General features: G+C 41.9%; 2 protein-coding genes across 3 annotated transcripts in view; both read right to left on the reverse strand.

Moving 5' to 3' along the window:
* The window catches only part of ST7 (suppression of tumorigenicity 7), a 100,333-nt gene extending 99,917 nt beyond the window's left edge, over positions 1-416 (reverse strand). For both annotated transcript variants that reach the window (XM_035126667.2, XM_035126666.2), the window contains exon 1: positions 47-416. In XM_035126667.2, coding sequence (XP_034982558.1) covers positions 47-203 — 157 coding nt within the window. In that variant the 5' untranslated portion in view covers positions 204-416. The remainder of the gene's footprint in view (positions 1-46) is intronic.
* Positions 417-5,168: 4,752 nt separating this feature from the next.
* On the reverse strand, positions 5,169-24,696 carry CAPZA2 (capping actin protein of muscle Z-line subunit alpha 2). Its single transcript, XM_035127964.2, has 10 exons — positions 24,468-24,696; positions 14,193-14,256; positions 13,584-13,635; positions 12,888-12,951; positions 11,710-11,916; positions 11,481-11,560; positions 10,368-10,446; positions 8,904-8,975; positions 7,065-7,127; positions 5,169-6,157 (listed from the first exon to the last, which is right to left on the reverse strand). The coding sequence occupies exons 1-10, from the start codon at positions 24,504-24,506 to the stop codon at positions 6,017-6,019; spliced, it is 861 nt and encodes a 286-aa protein (XP_034983855.1). The 5' UTR covers positions 24,507-24,696; the 3' UTR covers positions 5,169-6,016.
* Positions 24,697-25,207: the final 511 nt, after the last annotated feature.

The raw sequence follows: 25,207 nt of genomic DNA on the forward strand, positions 1-25,207 counted from the left end.
GGGGTGTCTTTTTTGTTTTTGCAAAATGCGCGTCGCCGCTGGCTACCTGTGCTCAAGTTGTCGTTGATCTTCAGAGGCACCCTCAGGACGTAGACGAGGAAGAGCATGAGGAAGAACCACAGCGACCACAGATACGTCCACGACCAGACGACGCACGACTTGAGCTGCTCCAGAAAGCCGGCGCCGCCGCCAGCTTCAGCCATCTTTTCGCAGGCAGGGCGCGCGAGGGAGAGAGAAAGAGAGAGAGAGAGAGACGGAGCAAACGCGCCCAGCCGCTCCAGCGCCGGCCTTGCTCTCTGCTGCCACGACCCCGCGCGGTGTTATTTCTGGGATGATTCATGTCTCCCGAAGAAGTAACGTGTGTGTCTCTCTCTCTCTCCGTCCCCCGCCGCCGCCCTGCTTCCACCTCCTCCGCCCCCTCGCGCACCGTTACCATGCAGGCGTCTCCTGGCCGGGGAAGCCGCCAATTAAGTTGTAAACAAACACGCAGCAGGCATCACAACATGCGACTAAGAAAAGGTGGGCTGTGGGTTGACCCCTAAGTCTCGGGGTGGGGTGGGGGGAATAGGGGGAAGCCGTGGTGGTGTTTTGTTTTATTTTTAACTCTCCTTTAGTGCACCAAGCAAATATAGTTAGCAAGATTCATCCTCCTCCTAACATTTCTCCGATGAAAATAGGGACGTCCCTTTCCATAATGTACATTTTGCTATTTATACCCCACACAACTTAACTGGGTTGCCCCAGCCACGCTGGGCAGCTTCCAACATATGTAAAAACATAATTAAACATTAAAAAAACAACCTTCCCTATACAGGATTGCCTTCAGAAGGCTGAAATAACTCCATACCCTCCAACATTTCTCCAATGAAAATAGGGGTGTCCTATTCAAATCTGGATTTACAGAAGCCATCCCGATTTCTGATTTGTTCCCACTTTTCATTAGGACGTCCCTGTATTTCATTGAAGAAGTGTTGGAGGGTATGCAATTAGTAGTACAGTAGTATTAGTAGAGTATTTTATTTATACCCCAAACATCTGACTGGGTTGCCCCAGCCACTCTCAGCAGCTTCCAACATAGGATAAAAACATAATAAAGCATTAAACATTTAATAAACCTTCCCTAAAACGTCTAAAGCAGGCATCCCCAAACTGGGGCCCTCCAGATGTTTTGGCCTACAACTCCCATGATCCCTAGCTAAGAGGACCAGTGGTCAGGGATGATGGGAATTGTAGTCCAAAACATCTGGAGGGCCGAAGTTTGGGGATGCCCGGTCTAAAGGTTGTATAGGTACTTCTCTCCTTGGCTTGGGGGTCGCATAACCATTTCACATTTCACTGATGAAAATGGGGACATCCTAAGGAAAAGCAAGATATTTTGGGATCAAATCAGAAACTGGGACAGCTTCGGTAAATCCAGGACTGTCCCTGGAAAATAGGAGGGTTTGCAGATTTCCCACTTCTCTATAGCTGAGGGTTAAGCAAAACGGGGTGGGGTGGAGATCCTGGTTCAGTGTTAAAGCCCAAAAGTCTGCATTGTCATCCGTTATGAGAGCAGTATATACCAGATTAGCCTGGGGTAGGGAACTATTTTCAGGCCATATTCTGTTCTGGGGAGGCTTCTGAGAGCCACTTGCCAGTGGGCAGAGCAAGGAATCGTTTCTACGTAACACATCATACATCCTTCTGGATCCTTCATCCAGACAAGCAATAGGCATGAGCAGAGTTCAGGCAGATATTCCAACCATACAAAAAAAAAATCTGGTGTGCAAAACAGGGTCAGTAAGGGATAGGGATAGTTTGGCCCTGCCTTGACTAGGCTCACATAGGCAATAAGCCGGTTTCAGGTTATACCCAGGAATACTGGGATAGATTCACACGACTGGCACCTCATTTTTGAAAAAACAAAATCCAGCTGTTCTTTAGATGTAGTAGCTCCCCTTGACTATATATTTTTCTCTGCACACGCAGAACCAGAAGCCACCCGTTGCATAAACTTATGAAGAGGCTGGTGAAGACAGAGAGGAAGTGCTAGCAAGAGTAGTCTTGCACAAGAAATAGCCTTAACGTTCATTACATGTTACCTCTTCTTAGCACACTCCAAGGCCGGCATCCAATTGTAAAAGAATTGAAAGGATGCATTAAAAAACCTTAAAATTTAAAACTCAGGTGTGGAGATTGATCACTGGCTTAACGCTACTTGGTGGTCTCGAGTTCACCCACCGACGAACACAACTTGCTGCCATGTAAAGTGTAAAACACATCCCTCTGGTTCTGCTCATTTTAATGCATACAAAAATTCAAGGAAATCACAGATTGCTTGTCCTTTCCATTTCTGTTCTGTTATTTGCTTTCCCCATTCCCTATTGCTTTAAATAGGAAGGGCAAATATTGCAACTCGTGCACAGTGCCTTTGTTTCTCCCACAGCAAAGATGGTCACTGCTCTTCAAGAAAGCTGTTTTAGGGCCTCAGCGAAGGTAAACTTTGCAGCTTTACCATCCCAAAGATGGTTCATATAATTTCCTTTGGGGAAAAAATTATTTCCAATGTAGGTCTTTCAGACCGGTGTTATATGGTCTCAGTGGCCACTCCGTCACAATCTAGATGCCACATTCTGGATTAGTTGTAGTTTCCGAGTCACCTTCAAAGGTAGCCCCACGTAGTGCATTGCGGTAGTCCAAGCGGGAGATTACCAGAGCATGCACCACTGGTGAGACAAGTCCACGGGCAGGTAAGATCTCCGCCTGCGTACCAGATGGAGCTGATGGACAGCTGCCCTGGACACAAAATTGATCTGTGCCTCCATCGACAGCTGTGAGTCCAAAATGACTCCCAGGCTGCGCACCTGGTCCTTCAGGGGCACAGTTGCCCCATTCAGAACCAGGGAGTCCTGAGGTTTTATTTTGCCACATTATCTACAAAGCAACACTATGTATTTAAGGAAGCCTGATGATAACGTTTTAGGAGCAGCAGCAGCATGTGAACTGTTACACTTAAGAGTGTGAGAGACACACTCTCAATAGGTAGTGCCCAGCAGTAACACATTCTGAAACTGAATCAGAGCTCATCTTTTTTTTTCTTCCTCTTGTATATAACTACATGGACTGGAAATAAAAACCATAGTGTATAGGCTTCCTATGAAGGAATTTGCATGGGAGAAAAAGGTCAGGGGACGAGGAAGAGCCCAAGAAAATATCACTAATGCAATATCCTGCCTTCTGTTTCCTAACTTAGCCAGATGGACCTTCAATGCAATGCGAACATGACCTGGACAAAAGGGATTCATGCAAAAACCCCTGAAGGATATAACTGCCTCCTGTTTGAACAAAGCTTCTGGACAACTGAATGAACTTCACCAAGAATTCTAAAGATTCTGAGTCAATGCAGAAACAGGTTCTAAAGCAGAATTAACTAAGGCTGTAGCATACATTAGCATAGTGGTTATTAGTTGCTTCACCTCAACTGTGATAGGTATTTCCTCTTCTATTCTCTTTCTGTTTAGGTAACCTACTCCCTACAATAAGCATGAGAAAGAAACAAGTGTTCACCCCCTCCTCAAAATCTGCAGAAAATCTACCTGGCATACTCACTCCTGATCACTGTTTGCCAGTAGAGTGCTAACACTTAACAACTCATAATCAATAATGCTATACAGGGCTGTGTTGCTATTGTGTGAAACACTTCTGCTAAAATTTTAATTACCGTACCTAACAGCAGTTTATTCATCCATGCAGTATTAAGAGTATCTGTAAATTGGAATGTTTTCTTTGTTTTACGTCACCTAGGATGAGAGGAAATGTAGACACAGATTCTCATGCCTCTTATATTCTCTTGTCCTGGGAACATATGCGTTCAATATTAACTTATCCTGCAGCAATAAAAGGGGGGGGGTTGAAAAGTTCATACTCCTAGATACTGGTAACTTGGAGCTACGTTACATGAGCTCAACCAAGGGCTCAAACACACACCCGGTGGAATTTTTCCACACCATATCCTATGCTACACATTCTAAACAGGTTTTAGAAATTGTGTTTCAAAAAAGGCTTCTATGTAGCACATCATTATTTAAGAGAAGGCTGAATCTCCCATTGGTGCATAAAACTTGCTGCACTTTTTGTCCTGGGCATTATTTATATATGAAAACTAGCTGGCCCTGCCACGTGTTGCTGTGGCTAATCCCTGTGATTCCCCCCACCCTGTCCCAACCCATGACGTATCACGCTCCCTGTTCCCCCCACCCCCGGCTCATCCCTGTGACTGGTCCCACCATGTCCCCTCCTCCCCCCAACCCCCACCCAGGCAAGTCAGTACTTCCATTCAGCCTAGTGACCTAGTCTGTAAAGGCTTTGGCCTAGTATGTAAACAAGAGCTGAGGTGCTGCTGAGAGGGAAGGTTCTATAGGTGTAGTACCAGTTTAGCTGCCGGTAGAGGGCACTGGTTTGCAACCTGGTTCTTTTCCCAGAATGCATTTTCGTGTGAGTGGTGTTTTGAAACACGTTTTGGGGTTTTTTACCACACACAGGTGTGACATCTGTCTTTGAAAATGGTATGGGCTTGCTCTCACATTTTCATGCGGCATTGTGTCAAAATTTGAATGCAATCGGTCAAGCGGTTTTGGTGAAACGTGAATACTAACTGACATGGCCAGTATAATGCCAAAGGTGGATGACCAAGAGTGATAATCAGCCATACTTGCTCCAGAATACCTTTGCACCTCATTGCAACTTTCCTTCACCCCTCCTTTCCACTCCCTCCCACTTTTGGGAATTCCCAGGACATTTCCAAATTATGCCCTGTATCTGACCAAATGTATATGTCAAAGAAAGTAAAATAAAAAATGGTCCTATGCATTTCTCACATAGAGGTGCTTTTAAGGAAGCAGATGATAAAAAGTGTACAGATAAATAGCAAGCTGAGAAAATCGTAAATGTTGCTGGGCTACAAATCTCATCAATCCCAGCCAGGGCTGATAACAGATACATCACAAAACATCTGGAAGGCACCAGATCTGGCGGTGGACTCCCAGGAGATCTATCTGGATCCTACCTTGATTATTTTTCATCATTGCCGGAAGACTGTTGTTTCAACGCCCCCTCCTCCCCCAAATCTGAGGATTTATTTATTTTCATCTTCTGCCCCTTCATTTTTGTTTTGAAATAATAATCATAAGTAAATAGAAAATTTGCTATTTTTAATGTCACATTGAATTAGTACAGTTCAATCCAAGAAAAAAAAAACTAGCAGACACAGTAATGAGTACAGGATTATATATATATTACAATATGCGTTGTTATAATACAATTGTGGCTGCATGGTAAAAATTAACTTGAGGACTGATGGAATCCGATCTCATTTGAACAGCTGTCAGGAACAGAGCACTAAATGCATTTCCAAAATAAGCACTAATATTTAATTTCAACACCTTAAAAACAGCATTAGACCTTGGCCTTTTTCTTTTTTCTTTAAAAAAAAGAAGAAGTTAACACCTAGCTAGCTAAGTAACTGAAAAGGTTTGGATATAGAATGCTTTCTGCAGGCCTTCATACAGTGGAGGGATAATTATTCCTACAACAATACACATGGCTAAAATCCATGTTGAATGTGAAACTGGCGATGTCCAATAACAACTTGTTCTAGGGAACTGTGTTCTAGAAGCTGCCCTTTTGCACGAAAGCGAAGCGACAAGTGATCACCGGATGCAAAAAATATTTCTCAAATTGTTTTTGATTGAACTGAAAACTATAGGCATGTCATCATTATAAAAAAAAGTCTAAATATATCAGAAGCTCTCAACATTTTCAGCTACACTGATTTTTTGTAACCTTTTAAAGGAGAAACAAAAGGACAAAGTAAAATGGTCAATTAGCTAAGCCTGTGTTCTAACCAAACTACGTACAGTGATTTTCAATGGCAAATGCCCATGCTGACTGGGTGACTTTAACAATTCCGAATACCTTTGCAATCACTTTAATTTTGTATACAAGGACACCGAAAAGATCCAGCTTTGCAACCTTCATTTTAGGCATTCTGCATTTCTTTCCCGATCTTGTAGCTAAGGATCTTGTTCCAGTCAATCTTTGTGCGAGTAACTGGCAGTTGTCGCCGTAAGGCCTTGAAAGTAGTGTCCGACATAGTTTGATAATTTTCGCTGATAGCAGTCTGTTCATGGAAAAGGTAGAACATGTAGATTATAGAAATACACAGTTTGATGTGAAAACAGATGTAAGAACTAACCTGCAAAAACTAAACTAGTCCGCATCTGACGGAACTTATTTTGACATTGATATCAGAAACAAGTGTGCTTCAGATGGTGTAATTAAATATGGATAACATAGTTAGATAGAAATCTTACTTTGGACATCCTTCAACTATGGAAGGCACAAAAGAAAATACAGAGAGGGGAGCATATTCCCCTAAAAAATGCATACCTGTTTACTGGCTTTTATGAATTAATCACACATGCCCTTGCTGTGTTAAACTGAATTGGTTTCATCACATACAAAAGAGGGAGGGGGAAGAGAACAGAACCAAGCAATTCCTTACTCTTAACTCCTTAATCCATTCCAGGAAAAGGAAACACAACGTCTGGGGTAAACAGGTTCATTTCCCATCAACAAAACTAGCTGTATTCTAAATGGCTATGGCCAAAAAGTAAATTTTGAAATTTGTTGCAGACTATACAATGTTTTCCGTTCAGAGGTCTGATTTAAGACAAGCAGTTTCTACAACCACAGATATTTATTTAAAAATAGAAACAACTTTAGGCTTTAAAAAGTAGTAAGGCCCCATAGTAACGCCCATTACTTGAAGTAAGTGGCCTTTTGAGTGTTATGTATTTGAATTCACATTCTGAAATCCTCGGAAAGAGGGTGTATATGCGTTTATTAAATGGGTATAGAAAGGTACACACCAAGCAAAGCTTTGCCCTTTCTCTGCTACTAAGGATTTCAGATTCTGAATATTTCCACCCATTTTCTGGCTGCTCCTGAACACATATTGTAGTAAAAACATTGTCAAAAAGACTCAGGAAAGTAACTACATTGTATATTGCAGACTTATTACATACCTGGTATTCATTTTCTGCAGCCTCTACAATCTTTACAAATTCCTTTGCTGTTTGGGCTTCATTCTAGGGTAAAGAGGAAAATTTTTAATATTGCACTAAACAATCATCTCCAGAAGACAGTAATTTCAAACATTATAATGAATATAAACAATTACAGGTTTCCCCCCACTATTACACATTCTCTGTGAGCTTTGCAACAAGCCTGTAACCTGTCACCATTATCTGCAAAACACAGGTGTCATCTGTGGGGATGCTTGTCATTAGTTTTTTTTTTACTGGTGACTTACAAGCTCCCACGCTTTCTCATCTTGTCAGAAGTGGACCTTGCAGGACTTTCTGCAGTTTTTAAACTTCCCTTCTGGAAGCGAGTCAAGAATATTTTTCAGACAAGTCAGAGAAGAGAAGGGAAACTCAAGTCAACTACGGTTTCTGTTCCCCAGCTTATTGTCACTCAGAGGACAGCTCTCTGCAGATTGTCAACTCTCTTACTGAGGTTTCAGGGATCCAACACTCATTAAAGCTCCATTTTTTGAGCTCATAAACAAAGAGCCAACTGCCCCTTCTGCATTACGCATTAGAATGCATACGTTTAACATAGAAGGCTAGAGCTGGGTTTAGGCAGATTGTGTATTGAGATTCTACTCTTTGATCTGCCAAGCAAGAGCCCGATTATGTACTTTGCAGCAACATAGGACCATGCACTATCTGGAAAATAGTAAAGACACAGAAAGAGTATTGAGACAAGTGTCACAGCTGACCATGGTACTTTAGCACAGCTCTCATTCTGTTTGAGAGATTTTCTCAGTTTTCCAGCAAGGCTCCTGAAGCAGCTATGACTTAAACTCAATACTAAGGCTCTAGAACAGGCACCCCCAAACTTTGGCCCTCCAGATGTTTTGGACTACAACTCCCATGATCCCTAGCTAACAGGACCACTGGTCAGGGATGATGGGAATTGTAGCCCAAAACATCTGGAGGGCCAAAGTTTGGGGATGCCTGCTCTAGAACAGGTTTCCTCAACCTCGGCCATCCAGATGTTTTTGGCCTACAACTCCCATGATCCCTAGCTAGCAGGACCAGTCGTCAGGGATGGTGGGAATTGCAGTCTCAAAACATCTGGAGGGCCATGGTTGAGGAAGCCTGCTCTAGAAGCTGTAAATTCCACTAACGTTGCTCCTCTAATCGCCATGTTTCCAAATCAAATGGATTTGATTTGTGTCTTCAATTCACAGCATTCTTAACAGGCCAAAGTCTTGTTACTTGGCCTAGTTTTGCATCAAAATGAAGCCATCCAAAAAGCCATTTAATTTCCCGAGCATGAATTCCTGTACAGAAAATAGATGCTCCATCATAGATCGTGCAGGTACAAACCAAAAAACACTAATGTATCTAGTTCCACATACTGAAGTGGGCATTATATTTCGTTTCTTGAACAGAGCACCCCATTCTTCAGGGCAAACTGTTGTTGTTTTCTATTTTAAAAAATGGGGCTTTCAAAATCAGTTGCATTGGGGGTCTGATGCTATTTTTTAAAAAGTGCAATGTTTTGAACAAATGTGTGACAGCTCATTACAATTTGGTGCAGGGGGCTGAGGAGAATCCTTGAAAATCAGGTGGAGGAACCTTCCACGAGAATAACGCACACATAGAAAGTGTCATCACCTGCTCCTCTGAGGACCCCTCCCTTCAACCTGCACCACTGTCTATCCTATCAAGCAGAGCCCCTGCCCCCAGGAGCAAATTTTCAGGGAAAACTAGGCTTGTCACACACACATTTAACTCTGGATTCAACCTTATGTGACTAATTTAAAATGTTTCCTACAAAAGAAAGATACTCACAGTCACTGTTAGAGAATCCTGTATGTCTTTATGACTCACTAGCTGAACATTTCCATCTTCATAATAATGAACCTACGTACAAAGTGAAATGGGATAAAGATTACCGCACAGGGAAAATGGCACTGCGTATTAGGAAGAGTGAGCAATATTACACCCCATTCAAAATGCAGTTGCGTAAGAATTAGCACTTACGGTTCTATCCAACATTGCCATTTTGCTGATGGAAGCCCTTTCAGTAATTCCCCCTCTCCCCTGCAGTCCCTCATGCATCTCCTAAGTCTGCTCTCTAAGGTCCCCTAAGCCCAAAACGGGTTCCCTTTCCCATTCCACTGACAAAACCTCCTCTCAACAAAGCAAAACAACCTTTAGTAGACTGAGGCATTTGTCTCTTTTTCCATTAGTTTCTTTACAGACTAGAGTGCATGTTTTATTTGAATAATATGGACTGCAGATTTAGAAGTTTGCTCCTTCTGTTTCACTTCTAGCTTCTTTTGGGGAGGAGGGGGGATGAGGGAAGTAAGGAGAGGGTTTTGAAACTCCAGAATACATATTGTCAGAGTGTACGGCAAGGGAATGTAAAGGGAAGATTTCGTTGAAAAACCTGATATCCACAATTACTTATTTTGCCTTTATTTCTTTAGCTACTTTTTAAAAAGAAAAAATAGTAACAACAATTGATTTAGAAGTAGATTAGCCAACTGTATAGCGGAATAAATGCTTAGAAGGTGTAGACTTAATTACTGTTTTAGTGATAAATCACTATAATGGTTATGTAACAATTTGTTTCAGCAGAACTCAAAGTACTGGTTCTCAACCATAAAATCCTAAATAGACTGGGATTAGAATACAACTTCTTTCAAATAAATCTGCCTGGTTACTGAAATTAGCACGGTTGGCCAGATGTATCTGACTTCAGGTCTTCCTGGTGCTGTTCATATTTGAAAAAACATCAGCCCCAGCCAGTATGGCCAATGACCAAGAGCCCACAAATACCTGGAGCATCACAGCTTAGTCACTACTATTATATGTTCTCTATGGGTACTTGCCTTTGGCAGTGATTGGACGACTACCAAAGGGGACATTTTCCATGGTTGTACCCTATTTATAGAAATCCATCCCTAGAAAGTTTCGCTGACACCAAGGAAATTTGGTTGACTGAGCATAATCTGGGTTTGTTTATTTTTAGTTCTGAACAGCACTTAGTGGTTTCCTAATGCATCTATTGCTGCTTTTGCTGTGTTTTACTCTATAGCTCTGACGCAATATGTTTTGGGATTTGATAATTTCTCTTAGATAATCCGTCCCAGGAAGCCACTAATAATTTTGATTTGCTATTTATTAATCTATTGTGTAATCATTTCTTTGATTATGGTAGAAATGAAGAATATAAACCTTAAAAAAGAAAGTGTTCTGAGAGTTACGTGGGATTTATCTATCAGACACCGTAAATTAGAGACAGCCTACCTGAATTTTCAAGATACCAGCCACCTGAGTGGTTGAAGGAGTGATTGTAAACTTCCATTCTGACCGCCAACGACCATTCCTTAAATGAAATAAAACTTTAGGTAAGCAAACATGTGGTGGAGAATCAAAACATTGAGTTTCACGTCCTTTAGATTTAAAAACTATTATGAAAAAGAATGCTTTGATGGGATACTGAAAGCAAATTGTGTAAACTGAAAAACTTAAATTGTTTGTAAACAATATGCAGAAAGTTGCAACATGATTTCCATGCACATGAGATGAAATCCATAAAACAAACCAACATGTTGAAAATACATTTTGGAAATAGATTTCTATCTAACTAAATACCGTGTTTCTCATATTATAAGACATGTCTTATATTTATTTTTTCCTCAAAAAAACACACTATGGCTTATTTTCAAGGGATGTCTTATTTTTTCCCTCCTCCTCCTGCCGCGGCCGGCATTGCTGCTGCACCTATCACTATGTCTTATTTTCGGGGTATGGCTTATATTCCTTGAATGCTTAAAAATCCTGCTATGGCTTATTTTATGGGTATGTCTTATAATATGAGAAACAGGGTAAGTACTGTACTGCAAATTTGCAATACTTATATTTTCCCATACCTGTGTATTTTGGAAACGTATCTTACGACATTTTTCACAAACCCAGTCTAAAATATTTTTCCAAATACATTCCCATCTTCATTTTTACAGAGCGTAATTGTGCTCAAAAGTTGAAATCTGAATACTATAGCTCTGTAATTCCCAAAATATTTCCCCCCTCGTAGATCACTTGAAAATTGCTGAGGTGAACCACTTAATAGTTTCTCTATCTGTTATAGCAATTGCAATGCTATATGACTTTTGCTCAGTGCTGTATGACTTTTGCTGGTATATTTGCAGGTGTACTGTGGACCACCTGAATGAAGCTTGTAGACTACTGGTTGTCCGCAGACCAGAGTTTGCAAGCTCTTGCTATAGTTTTAATGCCATGAATATAGGTTCTAAACACTGAATATGCTGAAAATGGAAGTCCAATGTAACTTTTAATGGGGTGAGCAAAATAAAATAGAAAAGAAACCAATTTACAGATGACTGATATGATACTTACCAAAAGTTTTTTGCTTGAAACTGATGGCTTTCTATGCATGCAATAATTGTTTGATGCCCATCAATTGTTTTTCCATACACCTTGTAACACAAATGTAAGACAGTTATGCCACAGTCTAAATTCATTCATTTAATATGTTTGTATACCACCCGTATATCTGAATTCAAGCCAACAGACCAAATAATGGGTTTAACCCACCCAAGCAATTTCAAGATCCTGCAACACTTACTGTGCAAACACCACTTGGATAGTGTTCTTTCACATAGGCTCTCATTGCTGTTTCTATGGAGTTTCTCCATGACTCAATTGCATTTTCAACTTCATGAGGCTTTGGATCAGTAGCCTCCTTCCTTAAATGATCAAATTTAAAAGAGATCTTGTTTTTCGGGTCCAAAAACTTTCCGTTGCCCAAGTCACCGTGTTCTGTTATTAAAACCTGCACAGAGAGTTTAAAGGCAATTGTAAAAAGACTATAAAGAACACAGGAAACACCATCAAATAAAAGAATGGAACTGTAGCAAAATATTGTACCATGGCACCTTTTAATTAAATACATGGCACAGCAGCTCTATACATTACATTGGTTTTCAAATTCTAGTTTGGGAATTCTACTTTCTATGAGAAACCAGAATAGTTCAATACTGTTATTCAAAAATTATGCATTTCATTTTATAAAGTGGTACTTTTAGAAAAGAAAGACACATTGTTCTTTTAAAAACCAAGATAAAGTTGTGGGATTGTCATTACAAAAGTGCACTGAGAAAGAGTAAACTAATATATTTAATCTCTCTTCTCTCTCTCTGTCTCTCTCTCTGAAGTTCAGAGGCAAGTGTGTCTCCTCCTGAGCCAATACAGCACCACACACACAAAAGGGAGGTATTAGTAACACTGATGTCTCACAACAAATGAAACTGATCTGTAGAAAACACAACTTGAAAAAAGAGACAATGCACGTATTTTTGTGAACTAAGAAATATTTAATAATTTTTTTAAGGGAGGCATTAGTTGGCTAGAGGGAAACTCAGTATTTGTAGTAGTAGTAGTAAAAAGCAAGATTGAGCTGCTCAACCTCACTCCCTTGCCTCAAAGGATTTGGGTGGGAGCTATTGCAGTGAATGACACAAGCGAAGAACTGATTTCATATAGACACCATGTAACTTCTGTTCTAGCATTAGGTTTGAGTGTGATTTTATTCTGAGAATCGTTCATAAGCTACTCTGAGAGCCTCTTGAGGCTATAAAGTGAACTATACGTATTATCTCCCCCCCCCCCCCCGGTGTGTATATGCACACATGTATATATTACAAAATAACCCCTAATGAGTCCCACCCTAACACAGCCCAATGAGTACTGAGCATGCCCGCCCACCCACCCTTACGCCAAACTTAAATTCAACCATAGTCTTACCTGCTCATCATAGCCTTCTAGTTTCACTGGAGTAAACTGGTCCAAGTTATACTGTGCAAATGCACTGAAAGAGACAAAGATAGGAGGCTTCAAGTAAAAATATTTTTTTTGCAACATTAAGAAACATCAAGCATAGAAACTAATCCTTTCCGCCTCCTCTACCCACTGTGCTTAATAAATTTTCAAATTGTGTTAAGGGCATCAGATCCTGTGTTCCTGTATAATAAAACTATGAATTTTATTAAAATAAATCCAGTTTGTGCTAAGATTTGACAAAGTTAATTTTATTTGGTAAATAGATATAGGTTGATTACTGGTGCAGAAATCTCATAATGTGTAGCAAACCTTTGGATTCCCAGTGATCTTTAACACCATTCATACATTATATGCAGAATAAAATCTAATCACATACTTTTCCTGCCTCTCCACCCTTATCTACCCGCCAGTGTGAGCCGCAGGGTTATGGATGCAGCAGCGCTGCTGGCCTAGGGGCTGGGATCACTGCCCCTCCCCCAAAAAAGTCATATTGAGTAGATATGTCTTACTTCTGGGAGAAGGCAGCAAGGAACCCAATGAAAAAGCGGTGGGGGGGGGCTGGTCTATCCCATCCTCACACAACCTATTAAAAGCTGCCCACAAATGCATCCGTTCAGCATTAACACATTGAAAGAAGCAATAAATGGTGGTGATACTTACTGAGCTGCTCCTTCCCTGAGAAGATTATCATTATTAAGCAGCAATCGAACATCTGAAAAATACTGAGCATTAGTACACGGTGAAAATGCTAACTGGAAAATACATGTTTTCCATGAGAGGAAGTAATCTATTACAGGACAAGCGTGGAAAAAACAGTGTCAGTTTTAGGGTACTGGCCATGTTCAGAGATGGAAAATAGCAACTTCCTGGGTCCTAGCATTAAATTGGTAGGCATATAATGCTCCTGGAATTTTCCCCAAACTGGCTATAACTCTGCATTGCCAACCACAGAAGAAATGAATTGGCAAAGATTTCTAGCAGTAGCAAGTGGTGTTAGAGCTACTTTATGTAATGTTACAGGGGTATCACTTGGCAAAAGTTAAGCAAAAAGTGCTGATAAGTTTTAAAATAGGAAGTGGAACACTCTTGTCCTCTAACAGTCTTGAAATTATATTAATAGACAAAGAAAAGGAAACATGAGAGCAAGCAATGTGAAGTTCCTAAGTGTCATCCTGATTTGTTTTTTTTCAAAAGTTTGTTTTGTAAAGCCTGCATAAAGGGCAACTGAAACCATCAACATGAGAGCTAGAAAGTAGCATGAACACTCACCGTTAAAGACTTCATTGAATTCCCCCGGGGGAGCATGGATGATAAATTTCGCTGCTATGCGCACCTAAAATGGAAACAAGAAGTATATCATACAGTAATCATAAGAAAGTTTTAAATGGGAGAAATCTATTTCATTCTATAATAACTTTAAAAGGTTAACTGGAAAATAACTGAGCTCCAAATTACATCCTAATACCACCTGAGAATGCAAAGTCTTGTGTTAAAGAGAGATGTTTGGCTAAGTTAATTTAGAAGAGGAAGCATAAAATAGCAAGATGCTCTGCGAGATGAAGAAATACTTCTACTGCCTGTTACGGTCAAATCAGACCAAATGCATTTCCAACACAAAATAACCAGCACAAAACATTCTCAAAGGTACTATTAAAGACAGAATTGTAATAGAAAATGTAACAATCTGAACTTCACTGGGCATGAAAATCCCTGAGGCATAGCTGGAGGACTATCTTCTGGAATAGGAAACACAACGTAGTTCTGTGACGTCTCACCAAAACAAGGTTACATGTGTGTTTAAAAAGCATGTCCTAAATAATTGCCAGAAGCATCATCAACATATTTATTTAAAAGTATTTGTACACAGTTCAATATTTCAAAAAATCCCTCTACAGCATCTTCCAAGGCAGACTGGCTTTCTGCTGAGACATAGAGAAGCTCTGTCTCCTGTCTCAATCTTGGCCAATTCTGGCTTAAGGGATGAGCTAGCATGGGCAGGTCTATAGTTGACTGACTTTTTGCTGCTTCAACCGATGATTTCCTGCACTGCTACCACTCCCAAGTCATCTCTTCCATACTGAATGTCTGAACTACTGCACTTTATAAAACGCTCAAAGCTCCTCATCAAGTGCATAATAGTATATTGATATTACAAGGTGTTACTCATTTGGATTTGGATTTATACAGGTCAAAATCCCAACTGATTTCAGCGTTATACAATCAAGGCTGCAATCCTCAGCATTACTTGGGAACAAGTCCCACTCATTTAAATGAAATACACTTTTGAGAAGACATGTTAGCATGCATGATAAAATGACTTTAATTAAGAAACCGTTAAGAACAAGTACAGTGGTACCTCGGGTTACAGACGCTTCAGGAAACAGTACCTCGGGTTAAGAACTTTACTTCAGGATGAGAACAGAAATCGTGCTCTGGCGGCGTGGCGGCAGCGGGAGGCCCCATTAGCTAAAGTGGTACCTCAGGTTAAGAACAGTTTCAGGTTAAGAACGGACCTCCAGAACGAATTAAGTTCTTAACCTGAGGTATCACTGTATGTTCAAACAGCTCTTTCATATATAGTAATTACTTTGCATTTAAAAAGAAATAGTTAAGATAATGGGGTGGCATTTCTAAAAACCCAAAAGTCAGTCCTGTGTTGTTTCTTCAAGAATGGTATCTGGACTTTGTCGGAAACATACTATTCCACCTCCTCTTGAATATTAAAAGCAGGCATGTAGTGTGTGTGTGTGTGTGTGTGTGTGTGTTTTTTCAAGGCATATCTGAGATGACATAAACTGAAATGCTCTTCTTACCACTAGCCTTCCTGACTATGACCACAACGGAAACTGATTTGGTTTCAGGCAAAAAAGAAAAAACCTGGCATGTACATGCCTATATAAGGCAATGACAATGTGCACATCAGTGCCATTGTGAGTTCTTGAAGTCAAGTTACAGTAGTTTAGATATGAATCAACAAAATACATGACTATTAAATGACAGCAAGAAAAGATCTCAGGAAGATATAAACAAAATAGAACAATTTCAAGCACAGGAGCTGGCCAGATATAAACTGGGACATGGGGGGGGGTAATGCAAACTGAAGAACTTCCACATACCCTAACCCACTGTCCCTGGCCTGCTATTCTTCTGGCCAGGATCATAGCCAGAAGCAGGCTCTGATAGGAGAAAAGTTGCATCCTCTTCTTGTCTTCTGATTCTTTGCATTGCACTCTGCATTCTAACCATCCCGCTTTACAACTGAACAACATGAAATGCATGCTAACATATAGTTCATGACACCTAGGTAGGCCACCAGAGTCAACGCAGTGCGGTAAACACAATATTTGACTTGTGGGTGGTTTACAATTTCCAGTCAGCCATGAAGCTCACTAAGTTGTCTTGAGCAACTCATGCCATATCAGAAAGAAAAGCGGGTTGGTCATATGCTGCCTCCTCGAACGACTCAGAGAACAGCCAGATTACATCAAAGAAAGAAAGAAGTTCAATCTTGAGCTGATTGGCTACAAAACGTGTGAAATGCTGCATCTTTTGCCCATATCTTACATTATATATGGCTATACTAAGAACTGTAGCCTTCAGTATCCAAGAAATCCTGGATTTGGTCGTGAACTGCATGTAACAATAAAACCCAAAAAGTCACACAAAAATGTAATCCTCATAGTTTGTGCCACCTTGTTTGGAAATCTTTTCAAAATGTAGCCTTTCAGAACTAAAGTTATTTCCCAATAAAACAGATCTTAAAGCTTCCTTTCATAATCGCAAAAAGGCACTGTTTGAAAAATAAATAAATCATTTTTGTCAGAGCTATGAGACACCTGTTTTGTACCGCTGCCACAACAATTCCGGTCTGAGATCAAGCTGTTAGTAATAACTTGTAAAGCTCTTAAACACTTGAGACCAAGATATATGAAGATGCACGTCTTACTATATTGTCCTTTCCAGATTTTAAGACTTTATGGCTCTGGAGGTCAACCACCCTGTTATGACATCACGTTTGGCATGTGGGTTGTCCCACATACCTGGCAAAATCCTTTGTGCTGTGTTCCCTAATGCCAGCCAGCCTGGGAACCACAGTGCAAGTGGCACTGCCAGCCCTAACCATGGCGCTTTAAGAAGGACTAAATATAGGGCCAGGAAGTGCTTCTTTCTCTCCTTCTCATCAGCTGGCGGGGGGGGGGGGGGCTGCATGTTGCAAGCACTGACTGCGCGAACAGTAGATGCCTTCAAAAATGGGAACGGGCGCACACAACCAAAGTGAGCAGGATTTAACCTCGCTTGGGATTAAATTCTCCTGTTCCTCTGCTGGGAAAAAGGTGTGCACACCCAACACAGAATTAAACGACAGCCTCCCACCATTATAAATTACACCAACAGATTGACAGGTGGGTGCGATGTGAGGGGAAATGGTTTGACAGGTCAAGATTGGCCTGTGGACTGGAAGTTCCCCACCCATTTGAAGATCATCTGGGGAGGCTCTTCTTTGTGTCCCACTTCTAGAAGTCACAAATTTTGTGGGGATGCAGGAAAGGGCTTTCCCCATGGTGGTACCCTCACTGTCCTCCCCTCTGAGATATCACTGGTGGTGCCAACTATTTCTATGTTTTGGTGTCAAGTTAAAACATGGTTATTTTTTTGAGTATTTGTGGGTCATTAATTGTCAGCTCAGATTTAAATAAAAATCCAATTTGCAGTGTAATATAGCCATTGTTTTAGCTGCTTGGTTTCCTTATTGTATTGTTGTTTTAAATTTAATTTTACCTGAGATCTGTGATGGAAGAAATTATTAAAAATGGCAACAAAATAAAAAGCAATGGTCAAGAACTGGAGGGTCAACGATACAATAAACTATACTCAAATTTTACATTTGCAGTGTGTTCAGTTATGTTAAGGTACCCTATATATCTTCCAAGCTCATACAATTGTCAGATTCAACATGGGACATGTGGGTTACATTTGCTGTAGTTCCACAGAATTTCAGCAAGTATAGCTCTGGGGTGCTACAGTGGTAGAAATTCTCCCTTCTAAAAGCACACAGACCTTCTCACATTAAATATGACAACCTTACATAGCAAATACACCAGCAATATAAATCTTCTTCATATCTGAAGCTTATACCAAGAACAAACTTAGTTGGTCTCTAAGGTGCTACTGGACAATTTCTTTATATATTTCGACTGTGTCAGATCACCACGGCTACCTACCTGAATCTAGAACCAGCAATATAGTTTACCATTTATCTCTATCAGCCTCCTTTTTATAGCACTTCTCCTCCCCCTGCCATGCTTGCCATGTTCCATTTATTCAGATAATACTTTAAACTGAAACACAGAAGGCTTGAAATTTTACCTGTCCTAGTAACCAAATAGTTTGCTACAGTCGACAATCTGGAAATGGATTCCTAAAGGGATCAAATAGCAGTGCTTGCAAGAAAATGTGTAATGGTGTTTCGAAAGGAAGAATGCTCTATGACAGACACTTACAAATTCCTGGGAATCCTGGAACAGACCTTGTGAAAATGTAATTGTTGCAGTCTTTGAATAAGCAGTGTTTTTCAAACTATATCCATTTCCAAGAAACCCTGGGATTCCTCAGCAAGATCATTTATAGGAAATGAGATTTCCTGGAAGGCAATTTTTCCATCATTGACCAATCCTTCCCTTCATATCCTTTGAGTGGATATGCTGATGGAAGATATGCAAAGGCTCCTCACTATGGTATCTGCAAACCCTTTAAGTCTATAGCACTGGCAACATGACATGTAAAAACATGGTATGCATGTTTCACCTTGATTTTGGCCACTGTCAAGTTTCCTACAACAGGGTGCACAACTCATGAAGGTGAGAAGTCCCAAGTGGAGAACATCCAGCCCACAGACCTAATTATGCTCACCAGGCCTCCCAATCTGGTCTGCAGAAAATCCTTTTCCTTCCACAATGCCCACTTGTTGATTGCCTGACATCAGGTGCAGGACATACGACGTCAAGTGGGGGACACGTAAAGCTACGACACAAATAAACAATCAGAAGCCTTAGAGTGCGGTCCTGCTGATTTATAAGCATGGTTTCCTTTTAGCGATATTTAGATTTGGCACCAAATGTGCTGCTTTTGGTAGTTATCCATTCAGAAGCTCTGAAGTGGCTGGCACTGGATTCACTCAGGAGCACTCTAAAATTTAAGGTATAAAAGTGTTCAAGAACAGAAATAGAGTGGTACCTCGGGTTAAGAACTTAATTCATTCCAGGGGTCCGTTCTTATCCCAAAACCGTTCTTAACCTGAGGCGCACTTTTGCTAATGGGGCCTCCCGCTGCCGCCGGTGCACGATTTCTGTTCTCATCCTGGGGCAAAGTTCTCAACCTGAGGTACCACTTCCGGGTTAGCGGAGTTTGTAACCTGAGGTGTTTGTAACCCGAAGCGTTTGTAACCCAAGGTACCACTGGACTTCCAAGAAGGATTTTGCACAGCCTCTACATGGTAGTCCCAATGCATGGAACTCCGAGACTGTAATTAAAGTGCCTGCGTGAATAACCCTTTTGTGAAAAGTATTTATAGGGGCACTATTTTGGTTCCCTCAAATAAACAAACAAGCCCTCCATAATTTACTCCTTGTTTACAGGGCGTAAGCAAGCTGTGGTCTTCCAGTTCAGATGTAATCACAGCTATCATTTCTGAAAACCAGGAAGTTATTCATTAAGCCAAACGTGAAAGTGGAGAGAAGGTGTGCAGGATTTGCTCCTGATCCTGCCAAACAAATCTTGGTTATGCCTGAACCAAGCCAATGAAATCTGATGAGGCAGGAAAATTTAGTATACAATCGAAGTGGTGCCCCGAATTCGGAAAAACAGGAAGTTCCTCAAATTCTTTCCATCAAGCACACCCTTAACTATTACTCAATGCATCTGAATTTCCCCTTTTAAAGAAGTGTACAGCGAAGACAGCTTATGGTATTCTAAGGTAAATGAATGGAAGAAAGTTCACAGAAGAAAAGTCTCCAGTGTCCTTGCCTCTGCGGCTGCCTTTATCCTCCCGAATAGCCTCTCCCAGAGAGTGATGGGAGTGGCTTTCCGGAACCATGTGGCATACAAACAGAGGAAGCTGCCTTATACCAAGTTAGAGCACTGGTTCACCTAGCTCAATATTGTCTAGACTCTAGAGTGACTGGCAGTGGCTCTCAGTTTCAGACTGGGGGTCTCTCTCACCCATCACTTGAGATACTGGAAGCTGAACCTGGGATTTTCTGAATGCAAAGCAGATGCTCTACTGCTGATCTACTGCCCTTCCCAAAGAAGTGACTCTACTGGGGGAGCAGAGTGAAAGGCAGTTCAGCTTTAGTCAATTCCCCACTTCCTCAGCAGTCCCCGAACCCCATTCATTCTGCATTGTTCAAGACCGCCCCCACCCAAGAAACTTTTCAGTAGGATGCAAGTAGGCCAAAGAAAGGTATAGGAAACATTCTATTTTCTTTTGTTCACTTATCCTAGAAACTAAGTCAACATTTTTACACTGATAGACAAATCCACCTCAATGGTGTTCTTCTGTCTCAGCCACAGAACTTTAAATTCTGAACTAATATTTTGTTGTAGCAGGCAAAAGAACAAGCGAACTAGCCTAGAACCAGGAAAAGGAAAATTCATAATAAAGCAGTATCTCAAATGAAAACTGCCTTGTACCAGGGAGCTGGGTTCTCCAGAGCAAGCAATATAGCTTTTGAGTGCTATCATAGCCCAGTTTTCAGAGAATATCTTGTACAATATAAATCTCTACTAATTTGGTGAGAAGTCAGATACTGCTTCTCTTAATCAGCATCTTATTTCCATTTCAGCCAACAAGTAGAGAAATTTATAATTCAGTTTCCAAATGAAAATATAAGTATTCCTGATATATTGCTGAAAGAATTGCCAAGGCTCTCATATATTTCAGAATTCCAGTAGATAAATGCTTCTGAGCTTCTGTCTCATATGCCTCATATGCATTTATCTACCGGAATTCTGAAAAGGCTGCAGAAAATACTTGTACTGTACAGGGTTTATTGTGGGTTTTCATTGTTTCTATTTATACATACTTCCCTCATCATGCTTTATTTATAAACTGCAATCTTAGGTTATATACTGGAATCTTAGGTTAATAAGCAATCGCTAACTGTTTTTTTGTGCTACTTCCCTGAACACAAACAAAGCAAACTAGTTGGCACAAGGGACCATGTGATGCCAGAGCAAATGTCCAATCTGAACCAACTCCTACCTTCCAGGCCATTTTGAGATAGCTGGGAGACTTCTGCTCTTTGGTAATTCTGATGTGGGGTCCCTCATGCTTTTGAACATATATATGAATCTGCTGTAGGAGGGAATTTGCCATTGGTATGACAATGACACCTAGCTCTACATCCATGCTATCATAATCAGGTGAAGGCTGTCCAAGTGCTGGACTGCTGTCTAGGGTCAGTGATGGGCTGGAGGGCTAAATAAATTAAGCTGAATCAGGATAGAGGTGCTGTGGGCCATGGATCCAGCATTTCCACTGCAGGCTCAGGTCACTTCAGTGCCTTCCTTCAATAAATTAGTTCACCAGCTATAGCCCTTCATGGACTGCAATAACCTGGCTGCAGTGATCCACCCTCTTGGCTATATTATTGTAATGCACTCTACAAGGGTCTACCCTTTAAGGTGGTCCAGACATGACAACTAGTACAAAATATGGCCACTAAAATCCTGACTGAGTCACTAAGGAGGGATCGTATTAAATAAGTCTTAAAGGTGCTACACTGGCTACCAACATGATAATGAACACTAGAGAAGAGAATAAGAAGCAATATCATTGTAACGAGAACAACCTTGTGGCACTTAAAAATGTAACAGATTTAACATGACATAAATCTACTACATTAAGCAAAAAATTATGAGGCAACTTCCTTTTATTTTATTCTATTCAACCTAATAAGAAGGTTGTGTCTAGCTAATAATTTCTATTACCAAAAGAAAGTGATTTCTATAAGCAGGCATTGCATTGCCTCCTTACTCAGGGCAGAGGTGCATGTAAACAGAACTACACAGCACAACTGTACCATTAGAAATTTAAGGCAACATGAAAGAATACCTTTCACAGCCAAATCTTATACTGAGTCCATCTGAGTTCAATAAGGCTAACTCTGAAGTATATGGTCGCTTAGGATTGCCACTGAAGACCATGTTAGAGAAGGGAGACGACCTCCTTGCATGTCTTGACAAGACCTGAAAACAGAACTTAAGACTCAACAAATTTCATTTGAACTGTATGCACACAATTACCCACAGGAACTAGAATGAGTCACTTAAGCTATTTTAGTTTCTTTTTAAAAAATTTCTCCTTGCACATCAGAATTTTCTTGTATTAAGAGGCAAAGCTGTAAAAAGCTTTTCATAAACACATACATATTTTTCTGTAGCTAGCTCAGTCTTGAAAACTTGATGATAGGAAAGTGATAGTGTAATACCTAAAGACAATGTAAACACTGCATCATTGTCTTGTTATTTAGACCACTATCCAATAGCTCTAAAATCTCTTGCATTTTCAACTGCAGTTAATACGAGCTCAAATGGAGAGACAAAAGTGAGCAAGCCACTTATTTTATGTGTTGGTGTTCCTCAGCCTGGCACTTTCTCTTGAAAATAATGGTATGCATTTTTAACTATAGGGTAGGGACATCCAACTTCCAAGAGACTGCGATCTACTCCCGCTATAAAAAAACTGGCAGTGATCTACCCATTGAATTGACCAAAGTTGTTGAGCTTTTGGGAGGGAGGATGAGCCAAAGTTGTGTGTGTGTGTGTGTGTGTGTGTGTTTCTGAAGATCAATCAGGATCACGTGATTGAACAGGATCGACAAGGGACACCCCACGATCGACCGGTTGGACATCCCTCCTATAGGGCAGTGGAATTCAATAATAAGGAATTGACATTTATAGTATTTATCATGAAGGAGTCCCCTCTTACGGATGACAATTGCAAAATACACTCACAATTACCCTTTCCAGATACTGTGGAGGAACTTTCATTTTAAGGTGCAACTTCAAACGGAAATCTAAAAGTACAGTGGAAAATCGGGTTGAGGACATAATCCGTGATGGAGGCACATCCACACCCCGCAGCGCTGCTTCTGCACATGATGCAATTTAGCACTTCTGCACATGCACAAGCGGCGAAATCCGGAAGTAACCCTTTCCAGTACTTCCGGGTTTCCCGTGGTACGCAACCTGAAAACATGTAACCCGAAGTGTCTGTAACCCGAGGTACCACTGTACAGTAGAAGCAAGTGACAGACACCTGTTGTAAACGTGCACATGCTACAAGTACACTTGCCAGAAAGATGGATCCACAAGTATGCTTGGTGGCAAACATCAGTTTGCTATCATGTAACATGTGAGCCCCATCTCCCCAAAGTCACACTGAGCCATCATATCCAAAAGTCTACAGAGCATCTTTAAGGAGGGCAAGGCTGAAAGAATGAAACCCATGAATGAAGAAAGAATCAGATGCTTCAAATCCTTCAGGTACTCAGTGCCTGGGACAAAGAAGCACAAACCCCTCCAACCAACCCTTCCTCAAAACCCAATTTAACAGGACTAGGGGCCCTGGAATGTGTGACAGGGGAGACAGACAGCACCCTTTCTTCAGCAGAGCTCCTACACCACACACTCGAAATGAAATAATTGATCACACATTAATATATAATATATTATAATATATAATATATAACCCATCCTTCTCTGGGACTATAGATAAAATGCATCAGAATTTACCGATGAACTAAACATGAAAGAGAAGGGGCAGAAGACCCACCCTTTATAATTTTTAAAAAATATGCTCCAACTAAATACAGCATGCAACCTGCATGTGCAATCTGCTCTGATGCTGCCCTTCCTCCCACCCCAAGAGCTGCGACTAGATGATCCTCAGGATCCCTTCCAAATCTACAATTCCATGAAGAAGAAGAAACACCCTATGGTTATTTCTCTTCCTCCCCACCCCAAAGCCCTGGTGTGGTGGCGGGATTTGCCCTGCCCAACTCACACCCGGAAGAGCCGGGGGAAAGGCCGGTCGCGGAGGAGAGGCGGCGAAACCCCTAAGCCTCTCCCGCCCCCTCCACCCATCAGCTCGGGCCTTCAGAGAAGGGGGGGGGAGCCGAGAGGAGGAGGAGGAGGAAGAAAGGAGCCGAGGGGAGAGAAGTCTCGCCCAGCAGACACCGGATCTGCCCCGCCTGCCTCGCTTCTGCTGCCGCAGCCCCAGCCCGGCGCCCGGAGCCTATTTTCAGCGCTCGCACCGTACAAGGAGCGGCGGGAAGGGCCCTCGGACAGCAGCAGCAGCAGCAGGAGAGGCGCCTTCCTCCTCTCGTCGCCCGGCCATCGGCTGACAAGGGCCCCATTTCCTTCCTCTTCACGGGGCCGAGGGAAAGGAAGAAAGCCCCCCCCCCCTCAGTTTGAGGCGCAGCAACCGCCGCCCCTCGCGACGCAGCCCCGCTCCCCCCCCCAGGGCGACGACACCCGCCTCACCTTCTCCTCCTCGGAGAGCTGGTCTTCCAGGTCCGCCATCTTCGTTTTCTCCCCTGTCCGGCCACGAGAAGGAGGAGAGGGGGAGGCGGAGGCGGCGGCACCCGAATCCGCAGCAGCAGCAGCAACGGCAAGAGGAGGAGGAAGAGCGGCGGCGGCAGCGGCAGCAGCAGCAGTAAAGGCCCAGCTCTACCCGCCTTCGCTCGAGCAGGAAGGGCGGGGCTCCGGGCGCGTCCCCGAGAGAGGCGGGGGAGGGAGGCGCGGGCGGAGAGGGAGGCATGCGCAGAGCGGTATCGCCGGGAGGGGGACGGCCGCTTCTGCTCTGGAGAAAGAACGGGACCCCCGCCCCGCCAACGGGATAAGTTAACTACTAGTCTACTACAGTATAATGTACAACACGTTTAATGTTTAATTATGTTCTTATCTATGTTGGAAGCTGCCCACAGTGGCTGGCGGAAGCCCAGTTAGGTGGGCGGGTAGTAGTGATGATGATGATGATGATGAATGAATTGGACATCTTTATTTTCGTTGGAGAAATGTTGGACGGTATAAAAGGGCTTCGTTGACGCTCCAGCCTCCTGACTCTGTAGCTTCTATTCCTCACTCCCCCTCCTACACAACTCCCCAAGTTGTCAGCCTTTTGCAGTTTCAGGGTTTTTCATCTCTTATTCCTTTGATTTTCCCCCCTCTTTCGGCGCTTCTTTCTCGGTGGTTGGGAACCCCAAACAGGGAGGAGTTGCTGC

The sequence above is a fragment of the Zootoca vivipara genome, chromosome 10 (genome assembly GCF_963506605.1).
Source record: "Zootoca vivipara chromosome 10, rZooViv1.1, whole genome shotgun sequence".
NCBI lineage: Eukaryota > Metazoa > Chordata > Lepidosauria > Squamata > Lacertidae > Zootoca > Zootoca vivipara.